The sequence below is a fragment of the Polypterus senegalus genome, chromosome 4 (assembly GCF_016835505.1).
Source record: "Polypterus senegalus isolate Bchr_013 chromosome 4, ASM1683550v1, whole genome shotgun sequence".
NCBI classification, from domain to species: Eukaryota; Metazoa; Chordata; class Cladistia; order Polypteriformes; family Polypteridae; genus Polypterus; species Polypterus senegalus.
In genome coordinates, this window is record NC_053157.1 from 232808924 (window position 1) to 232820484 (window position 11561).

The window sequence follows — 11561 nt, forward strand, 5'->3', positions numbered from 1 at the left end:
CCAACACAGGGCGCCAGGCAGGACACAAACCCACCACAGATACGGTTTATATCTGGTGAACATTTCAAATATATTCAGATCCATCCATCCATCCATTATCCAACCCGCTATATCCTAACTACAGGGTCACGGGGGTCTGCTGGAGCCAATCCTAGCCAACACAGGGCACAAGGCGAGAAACAAATCCCCGGGCAGGGCGCCAACCCATCGCAGATACTGTTTATATGTGGTGAGCATTTCAAATATATTCAGATCCATCCGTTATCCAACCTGCTATATCCTAACACAGGGTCAAGGGGGGTCTGCTGGAGCCAATCACATCCAGCACAGGGCACAAGGCAGGAAACAAATCCCCGGGCAGGGCACCAACCCATCGCAGATACTGTTTATATCTGCTGAACATTTCAAATATATTCAGATCCATCCATCCTTTCATTATCCAACCCGCTATATCCTAACTACAGGGTCACGGGGGTCTGCTGGAGCCAATCACAGCCAACACAGGGCGCAAGGCAGGACACAAACCCCGGGCAGGGCACCAGCCCACTGCAGGGCACACAGACTGGGGACAATTTAGGATCACCAATGCTCCTAACCTGCATGTCTTCAGACTGTGGGAGGAAACACACGGGGAGAAACACACACAAAGACACGGGGAGAACATGCAAACTCCATGCAGGGAGGACCCGGGAAGCGAACTCGGGTCTCCTTACTGCGAGGCGGCAGCGCTAGGGAACAAAGCAAGAATTAAAAAAAAAAATAAGCACTTTCAAAGTTTGAAAAGGTTGGCGGATATCATCAGCCAATATGAAAAATAAAAATAAAAGAGCAACCACGTGCAATGATCTCACCCCTCTCAAAAGGAATCTCACCAATAACAGTGAAAGTGTTTTTCAAAGGTCAGTAACCATTTGCTTAAACATCGTGTAGCTTAAAGCGACAAATGACAGCAGAGCACATGGGTTAGTTGATTCTGGAATTTTCTGTAGGCCTTGAAGTGTCTGCACTGGCACTCCAGCCACCGTAGAATACCTCCCACTGTTCCACGCCACCTGAAGTAGTGGGGTGCTGAGGCTGCACTCCAGTCCAAATCTGGGGTCCCGAGTTGGTCATGGGGTGGGTGTGGCAGTGTGCTGTCTCAGCACGTCCTCCTAAACCATCAACTGTCACCTTAGCAGGAGTTGTCACGTTGTCATGTTGCACACATTAAACTGGCGAGTGTACAGTACAAAAGGTACACAATTTTAGAAATACATGAAATTTATAGACTTACATAAAATGGGACAAAAGAAAAAAAAAACAAAAATGAAAAGGTAGCTCAACAACTAAATAAAACTAAACAAATAAAATTACAAATTAAGCAAAAACAAAAGCACATCTTAAAATGACAAAAACACTGCTGAAGAAGATGTCTGTCCGAGAAGCGTTTAACACACAACACCACTCAGGTTTTCCTTTTTGCAGTTCCTAGAAGGTTCGACCGGATGCCAAGATGGACCCGGGTGTTCTTTTGAGTCAGACCTATGGATGGCACCACCTCTGGCGTAACTTCAGCTGTTCTCTCCCACAATCTGCTATCTTCCTCTAGGGATGATGCGCGAGATTTCTTTTTAGTTATTTATTTTTTTCATTTTGTCACTTTGTTGAAGCGTCAACGATTTTAAATTGTTTTCTTAAACAGACCTGCCCACAAGGGGCCGTGCTCTCCTATCAATGAAGTAAATCACCCGGTGTGCGGCCCGCTGTCCTGTCCAGCCACAAATTGAGAGACTCTAGTGTGAGGTCTTGTGTGGCTCTTAAGAGTTCTCATTTTGTGAGAATCGATTTCCACTCTGAGTTATCTTCCAGGGTTTATTGGGTGGTAGCCTTTAGGAAAATGACTTTGGGAGCAGGAAGGTCGCCTGTGTTGTGGTTTGTCTTTGTCAGCTGCTCTGCCTTCTTGAATTCATCCATCTGCAAAATTAGTGAGCGCTGCACCAGGCACAAAGTCTACGGTTCTGTCATTCCTTCACTTTCTTCTAACAGGTGAGCAGGTTGTTTTGGGCTTGTCCACCTGATGGTTGAATATTTTTTATACATCCAGATCCTTGGAGTTCATCCAGTCAGTCCGTCATCCAATTACTGCTGATCTAGAAGTGTAGTCGGGTTCAATTAGGCCCAGGTCTCCATCTGGTCTTGGGATATACAGTGGTGCTTGAAAGTTTGTGAACCCTTTAGAAGTTTCTAGATTTCTGCAAAATATGACCTAAAACATCATCAGATTTTCACTCAAGTCCTAAAAGTAGAATAAGAGAAACCAGTTAAACAAATGAGACAAAAATATTATACTTGGTCATTTATTTATTAAGGAGAATGATCGAATATTACATATTTGTGAGTGGCAAAAGTATGTGAACCTTTGCTTTCAGTATCTGCTGTGACCCCCCATTAACTACAACTAAACGTTTCCGGTAACTTCTGATCATTCCTGCACACCGGCTTGGAGGAAGTTTAGCCCATTCCTCCGTACAGAACAGCTTCAACTCTGGGATGTTGGTGGGTTTCCTCACATGAACTGCTCACTTCAGGTCCTTCCACGACATTTTGATCAGATTAAGGTCAGGACTTTGACTTGGCCATTCCAGAACATTCACTTTATTCTTCTTTAACCATTCTTTGGTAGAACGACTTGTGTGCTTAGGGTCGTCGTCTTGCTGCATGACCCTCCTTCTCCTGAGACTCAGTTCATGGACAGATGTCCTGACATTTTCCTTTAGAATTCTCTGATATAATTCAGAATTCATTGTTCCACCAACGAAGGCAAGCCATCCTGGCTCTGATGTAGCAAAACAGGCCCAAACCCTGATACGACCACCACCATGTTTCACAGATGGGATAAGGTTCTTATGCTGGAATGCAGTGTTTTCCTTTCTCCAAACATAACGCTTTTCATTTCAACCAAAAAGTTCTATTTTGGTCTCATCTGTCCACAAAACATTCTTCTAATAGCCTTCTGGTTTGTCCACGTGATCTTTAGCAAACTGCAGACGAGCAGCAATGTTTTTTTTTGTAGAGCAGTGGCTTTCTCCTTGCAACCCTGCCATGCACACCATTGTTGTTCAGTGTTCTCCTGATGGTGGACTCATGAACATGAACATTAGCCAACGTGAGAGAGGACTTCCGTTGCTTAGAAGTTACCCTGGGGTCCTTTGTGACCTCGCCGACTATTACACGTGTGCCTTGCTCTTGGAGTGATCTTGTTGGTCAACCACTCCTGGGGAGGGTAACAATGGTCTTGAATCTCCTCCATTTGTACACAATCTGTCTGACTGTGGATTGGTGGAGTCCAAACTCTTTAGAGATGGTTTTGTAACCTTTAACAGCCTGATGAGCATCAACGACTCTTTATCTGAGGTCCTCAGAAATGTCCTTTGTTGGTGCCATGATACACTTCCACAAACATGTGTTGTGAAGAGCAGACTTTGATAGATCCTGTTCTTTAAATACCACAGGGTGCCCACTCACACCTGACTGGCATCTCATTGATTGAAAACACCTGACACCTCACCTTCAAACTAACTGATCATCCTAGAGGTTCACATACTTTTGCCACTCACAAACATGTAATATTCGATCATTTTCCTCAATAAATAAATGACCAAGTATAATATTTTTGTCTCATTTGTTTAACTGGTTTCTCTTTATCTACTTTTAGGACTTGAGTGAAAATCTGATGATGTTTTAGGTCATATTTATGCAGAAATCTAGAAAATTCTAAAGGGTTCACAAACTTTCAAACACAACTGTAGACGTTTGGCGTGCACCGATTCTTGAAAATGTGTTGGAGTGCGCGCCATAGTTGTCTCGATTCAGTGTGAAGTTTATGAAGCTCATTTGTACCAAAACTATAGCATAGCATTGGGATTGCAAACCGATTTACGTGTTGTGAGGGAGGTCTTAAGAATTCTTTCTGTTGCACAGATGTACTCCTTGACGGCAGTCTGCCTTAGCATCTTGTGGCTAATGGCTGTTTCTTCCTGAACATCCAGGTGTCTCGTCTGAGTTCAAGTTCTTAATTGCAATGCTCTTGATTGAGACTTCCTCATACTGGTAGTGGAGGTTACCTTTGCATTGATGGAAGGAAGCTTTGGCACCCTTGTCAATCCCACATGCCATTCAGATATCATCTATAGATAGATAGTCGCACCATTTAACAAATTCTTTGATTAGGTTCCTGTACTCCTCCTCCTGCCCTCTACTGATGCAGCCCACGATAGCAGTGTTGTCAGCGAACTTTTGCACGTGGCAGGACTCCAAGTCGTATTGGAAGTCTGATGGATGTTGGCTGAACAGGACCGGTGAAAGTCCAGTCCCCTGCGGTGCTCCTGTGTTACCGACCACAATGTCAGACCTGCAGTTCCCGAGACGCACATACTGAGATCCTGTCTGTAAGATAGTCCACAATCCATGCCACCAGGTGTGAGTCTACTCTCATCTCTGTCGGTTTGTCCCTAAGGAGCAGAGGTTTTATTGCGTGTAGCTGCTCCTCCAGTTGCAGGCTGCTCAAATCGCAGATAAACAGGAGGTGAGTGACCACCAGAGGGTCTGGCTGATTATGAGAGCTGATATTAAATCCATGGCCAAGATTATTTAGGATGGAGTTTTAATGGTCAGGCAGAACAGTGAGGGAGATAGAGAGTCTCCTTGAACAAAAATTTGGAACAGTGATGACTCGTTCTTTATCATGGTGAAGAAGCAGGCCGTTTGCCAGTAAGACATGGCACTGGAGATGACAGTTACCAGAACGGGGTGGAATTGACATAGACTTGGACATTTCCAGACCCAAGAGTGAGGTATTCTGAACAATTGCCTTTTGTGTTACAAAGCCGTGCCAGACTCGGGCTTCCCTTCTTTTCCGCAGTATTTCATGAACATCATGATGTTCAGTAGCGGCTGGTCTTTAATTTCATTTCGTTTCCTTTTTCAGGTACTGACATGAAGTTGTCCTGGTCCAGGCGTGTATTTCTCTCCAGTGCAGATCCTTTTGTAGCTTTAAAGATGTGGCGGCTCATGTGTGACACCTGTTTGCTACATTCACATTAGGATTTCTGTTGGGGGATTAAAGTTCTCCAAAATTTTTTGCTACACTTAACCCTTAAATCGTTCTTCCGCCACACTATGCGACTCTTAAATTCGGAGTTAAAACGTTAACATTATACAAAGTTATTGTCTGTTATACCTGCATTGTTATCATTCTTAAATTTAATATTGTTTTTTTATCAGTATGCTGCTGCTGGAGTATGTGAATTTCACCTTGGGATTTATAAAGTATCCATCTATCTAAATTCCCACATAACTTTTTGGGGTTAATGCACCACCGGACGCCAAATACTTTTTTGCTGCACTTTTTAAGGAAACGTCACAATTCACAAAGAACATGTGAAATGTTAATAGAGCACATTTTTTTCATGCAAAGAGCATCACAATTACGGCAACACTGATCATTTTACACACTGCCAATGAACTGTAAAAACTATTTAAAAAAAACTACTGTAACAATCTCTTATTATATGTAGAAGGTGCAACTGACGCCATTGATGAGATTCAGTAAGTCACTGAGCCAACTGCGCTTGAACTGGCTGCACACGGAGGTAAACGCTGATGCTGGCAGGCCAGTCTTGTACAGCGGCAGGGACAGTGAGGCTGATCATTCGCTAGGGGGCGCCAGTGGTCACGAGCTGGCTGGTCAATGAATGGACGACATGGACTGATCAGCCGTGGCGTGCTGGCAAATTGCATTGGGAACCAACTATAGCCGGTTGTGGCGGTTTAAGGGTTAATATCAAGACAGGCGTGACCCTCAGCCTTTAGTCAGGGCAGTGCACTTGTACCGCTTTATTTCTTACTCCCTTAAATTTGCAGCAAGGGTTCAGCACAGCATCTGCAGTTTTCCTAACAGGGCAATTCATCTGGGGTTAGAGTTTTCGGTAGAACGTGAAAATGGACCTGATCGTTTCTCTTTATTAGTCCTGTTGATCCCAGTACTTTCACACCTTCTCTCCAATGTGGATCAATATGTGTTTTTGAAGAGTGATGTTTTTGGCAAATCGTACGCCGCATTCTGAACAGCAATAAGGTTTCTCCCCAGTGTGGATTCTTTTGTGGATCTGAAGATTGCTTATTTGTGAGAATCGTTTGCCACATTCAGAACAGCAATAAGGTTTCTCCCCAGTGTGGATTATTGTGTGCCTCTGCAGATGTCTTAGTAGTGAGAATCGCTTGCCACATTCCAGACATATATGGGGTTTCTCTCCGGTGTGGAATACTGTGTGGATGTTCAGATTGCTAAGTTGTGAGAACTGTTTACCACATTCTGGACAGCGAAATGGCTTCTCCCCTGTATGAAGTCGAATATGCTTTCGCAGAGTGCTACTGTCAGAGAATCCTTTGCCACATTCCGAACAGCAGAAAGGTTTCTCTCCAGTGTGAATTCTTCGGTGGCTCTGAAGATGACTTATTTGCGAGAACCGTTTACCACATTCCAAACAGCCATGGGGTTTCTCTCCAGTGTGAATTATGATGTGTTTTTGAAGACTGTTATTTTTAAGAAAACATTTGCCACATTCTGGACAGCAAAAACGTTTCTCTGCAGTGTGGCATTTTTTGTGGCGTCGAAGATGGCTTTCTTGGGAGAATGGTTTACCACATTCAGAACAGCAATACGGCTTGTCTCCGGTATGAACTTGTGAAGGTTTCAGCGCAAATGAAGGTAGTGAGAAACTGCCATTCTCCTGTGAATCTGCAACAACAAGAACAGACTGATGACATGCTTTTAAACAAACACATTATTGTAAAGAGACAGATGGAACACCAGCAGGTGTTGCTACTAAAACACTGTCATTCAATTCCTGATGTGTTGGGAGATTTTTGAGACCCTGACAAGCCCCCAAGTGCACTGTGTGCCAAAACTCTAACAACAATAAAGCTTAATTTGCCAGAAACTACGGTAAATGGGTAAATATAATGTTTTGGGCACATGCACTGTCCTTTGTATGCAAGAGCCAGATCGAATGTTATTTACCGTCGTCCTGATTTGAGTTTACCTCTGTTATAGCGCGTCTATGTGAAAACAGCAGTGTCAAATGCTTTGGGTAGTGTGGTGTTATCGTGAACGCGATTGAGAGAATACAACTGAATAAAAAGAAAAACAAAACTAACCTTTACGAGTATCATATGTTACACCGGCTGATACAGACTGGAATGAAATGTATGTTTTAATTCTAAAATAGTAAGAATACGAGCAGCTCACTTCTCAAAACAGACTCGTCCGGGATCGAACCTGTGAAGTTTTGATTGCCAGTCAACAGCTGATACCGTTGCACCACCGAAGCGGTCGTAGCAAATGCGTGTCAATGTCGCACCCTAACGCGGGTTCTTTTTCTGCAGTTATATTTTGAATAGAAGCGCACTTGTTCTGTTATATTTGTACCTTTTGTGAAAGTGTTTCTTTGATATTTGGACTTCAGGCTTCACACATTATACATTTCATGTCTACATTTTGTCAATTATTACTAAAACATGAAAAACATTTCTGTTTTAACGACGTGTTTACATAGATCATTGTAGATACGGAACACGCATGAAATCCATGTGTTCCAAATAACAATGTAGTATTTATAAAGGTGTAATTTTGCTTGACTTCTCACTCTATAAAACTCTAAGCAACTGACACGCAGGTAAACAGACCTGAGCTGATAAAACTGTGTGGCGGTTGGGGATGTGACAGCAGGCTGCTGGCTGCTTATCGACACATTTACAGGACAAAAGACGCTGACAGAGAGGTGCGAAGCGTTTTAAGTTGGGACGGATCTACGAGTTTTTTCGTAGGCTCTGGTAATTCTAGTGTTAAGAACATCATTTGTATTTCTACAAATTGTACTTCATATAAAAACATGGGCTAGTATTAGGGTAGCACAGTGGTGAAGCGTTTACCACGGCTACCTCATGGTTCCAGTCTCCCTGCACCCACTGGTGGTCTATCTGGGTTTTGCATGTTCTCACCATGTCCACAATGGATCATCTTAGTAGACTCTGGTTCTTCTCTCACAACACTAGGCTAGGTGGACTGGTGACAATAAATTGGCCCTGTGTGGGTGAACGTGCCCCGAGATGGACTGGCACCAATAGATGGCTGCTGCCTGCCTTGTGTCCAGGGCTGCCTGGATAGACTCTGACCTCCCGAATAGGACTATGGATTGGATTAAATGCAAACTGAGTTACTGAACATTCTCCACACATTCTGTAGACAATTATAGATCTTATTTTAGAGCTTCTTAGTGCCTTCCTGCTGTCAGGTCAGATCACTTCCAAAGATGTCAGCCAAATGATTTGAAGCCTCATACAGAGAAGTAATTTTCAATCCTTAACTTATTTTTCTGTTTGGTTTCCTTCTAAAATATTTTATTAAATCAGATAATTCACAATGAATAAACTCAGCTGTGAACTGAAACAGGCGAGATGGAGAACTGTGGTCTATTTTTGTCATCTGCATCTTGTTACTAATGAGGTGCCCTTCAAAACATCGAATGTAGCAGCTTAAGACTAAAATAAGCAATTAAGGATGGAAAATCTTAACGAGCCGCACCACTAAAATGAAGCAGGAAAACGGGCTTGAGTAGTGAGGGTCTCATCAACAATAACTGACATTTAACAAAGCAACCGGGCCAGAACAACAATCTGCAGCTGCTGCGGCCCTCCGGGAGTAACACCACGGCTCAGCGCCGATATAAAGGCTAAGAGGAGGTGTAGAGCGCCGTCTGACTGTCGATGCGAAAAACACAAATCTTAGATCTTTGGAAAGGTTTCATGTCGCTTCATTTGATTTTAAAGTATATGTGAGGATGTGTGGAGGTTATATGCAAAAACTAACATCTTTAAAGAACAACAACTCCAGAATGTGAAAAGGCAAAAACAAACTCTAAGCTGCAGTCAACTTTTTTTATAAATATTCAATTCTTATTAATAAATGTTTCCTGAAAAAGTTGGTTTCCCTTGTTTTTGATGAACAGTAAAAACCAGAGCCTCTGCTTCATGTGAGACTAAAGGACATTTTCAGATCACAATTTAATTTAAATGTGCTTAACTTGTTATATGACTTCTATGAACTAGAGAGAGAGAGACAGACAAATATGAAAGGCACTATATGATAGAGATAGATAGATAGATAGATAGATAGATAGATAGATAGATAGATAGATAGATAGATAGATAGATAGATAGATAGATAGATAGATAGATAGATAGATAGATAAGGCACGGTATGTTAGATATGAAAAGAACTATATAAGAGACTGAGACAGATAAATATGAAAGGCACTATATAAAAGATAGATATGAAAGGCACTATATAATAGATAGATAGATAGATAGATAGATAGATAGATAGATAGATAGATAGATATGAAAGGCACTATATAACAGACAGATAGATAGATAGATAGATAGATAGATAGATAGATAGATAGATAGATAGATAGATAGATAGATAAGGCACGGTATGTTAGATATGAAAAGAACTATATAAGAGACTGAGATAGATAGATATGAAAGGCACTATATAACAGACAGATAGATAGATAGATAGATAGATAGATAGATAGATAGATAGATAGATAAGGCACGGTATGTTAGATATGAAAAGAACTATATAAGAGACTGAGACAGATAAATATGAAAGGCACTATATAAAAGATAGATATGAAAGGCACTATATAACAGATAGATAGATAGATAGATAGATAGATAGATAGATAGATAGATAGATAGACAGATAGATAGATAGATAGATAGATAGATAGATAGATAGATAGATAGATAGATAGATAGATAGATAGATAGATAGATAGATAGATAGATAGATAGATAGATAGATAGATAGATAGATAGATAGATAGATAGATAGATACTCCCTGCTCTTTTTTTTCCCTTTTATGATAAAGACGTTTATTTATTTGTTAGCCTTGGTATCAGTCAAAGACAGGTGATAAAGTAATTTACAAACATTTGCGCTCTCTTGCCCTATTTGTACCTTCAGCGCCTTTCTTTTGTATTTGCGTGTGTGAAAATCATTTCACCGGAGCTCTGTCTTTTGCGCTCATTCGTGTAAAGCCTGCTTCTCAGATTGTCTCTTTATTTTCGAGGTGCCTTTCTCGCCAGACAGACTTTTTTTTTTGTCCCCAAGGGGAAATATGCATCAGTTCCTGAAAGTTTTAGAAAAGTGTCCATAAAGTGTTCAGAAAGAGTTACACATTTCGAGTATTCAATAAGAACACAAATGTAAATACATTAAGGACTGTTTGTTCAGTAACTACAGTACCTTTAGAGTATTCTGCCCAACACTTATGTCAGTATACATTTAGTGGTAGTATATTGATGCAGTCAAAATGTTAATTTTCACATTTTACGATTCCCAGTCCACTGTCTGGCTGCATTCCCAATGACGTCCGTCTGTGACGCGAAACCCTCCAAGTGAATCCCACCACCCAAAGGCATTTTGGCACAGCATATAAAAGGCTACAGAAGTCTGCTGAGTTTGAATGGAAATGCTTACAGGAACCTTTTAGGCTTGCGTAAACATCTTGAGCTTAGCTGCCAAACTTTCTTCACAAAATATGATCATTTCATTAAACAATCCTAACATAACCAAAGCCGACCCATGCCACACACACACACCCACCCAAATCATTTTTCAATTCAAGTCACCTATTGCTGGGGTGAATGATCCTAACTCAATTTCAATCAAATGTGTGCCCTGCTTTCATTACCACCCATTAAAAACACCCCCCACACCTGCTGTTGTGCTCAGTTTTACTTTCACGTTTAATCCCATTACTTACTTATTCCAACACTCCCAGATGAAGGCTGCTCTTCTGCTTCTTTCCCATTTCCTTCAGTGATTTTCTCCTCCGACTTCAGTTCCACAGAATTCTGCCAGGTAGCCAGTTGTCCAGTATGGCTGGGCCAGGGCTGTAAACTGGAATGAAACTCTTCAGAGACATCTTGCTTGGAAAGATTCCCCCTCTCATGGTCTGGCAGTTCAAAACTAACTGAGAACTCTTCCGAATCCTCAACTTTAACCTGAACAATCTCCCCTTCAGACGCCTCCTCTTGAAAAACTGAAACTTTGCTTTCATGGTCCTCCGATTTCACACACAAATGTGCTAATGCACCCCACTCACAATCCTCTTCCTTAATGTGTGCCAGTCTTCCATCCAGGCCTTCACTGCTGACGGAAGCCATGCTTCCTAGAAAACTTCTCTCTCAAAGCGTCTGCTCTTCTCTTTTAAGACTCCCTTCTCATATGGGCATGGAGGGCATTAAAGACACATCACAGCCTGACCATGTGACCGGGGGCAGGAGGCTCCTCTTTATCTGTCAAAATAAAAGTCACATAATTAGTTCAATAAGCTATCGAAAACAATTTGACACCATTTCAGAATTAACTTCACCACAAAAAACATTTTTGTACGAGAGATCTGAAATGCTGTGAACTCTCCATCTTAGCCTAAATACAGTTGAAGTCA

General features: G+C 41.7%; 1 protein-coding gene across 1 annotated transcript in view; it reads right to left on the reverse strand.

Moving 5' to 3' along the window:
- Nucleotides 1–5926: 5926 nt before the first annotated feature.
- Nucleotides 5927–11561, reverse strand: part of LOC120528146 (zinc finger protein 239-like) — a 30969-nt gene continuing 25334 nt past the window's right edge. Inside the window, exons 2-3 of the mRNA XM_039752207.1 lie at nucleotides 10875–11409; nucleotides 5927–6778 (exon numbers count right to left, since the gene is read on the reverse strand). Coding sequence (XP_039608141.1) covers nucleotides 6027–6778; nucleotides 10875–11277 — 1155 coding nt within the window. The 5' untranslated portion in view covers nucleotides 11278–11409 and the 3' untranslated portion in view covers nucleotides 5927–6026. The remainder of the gene's footprint in view (nucleotides 6779–10874; nucleotides 11410–11561) is intronic.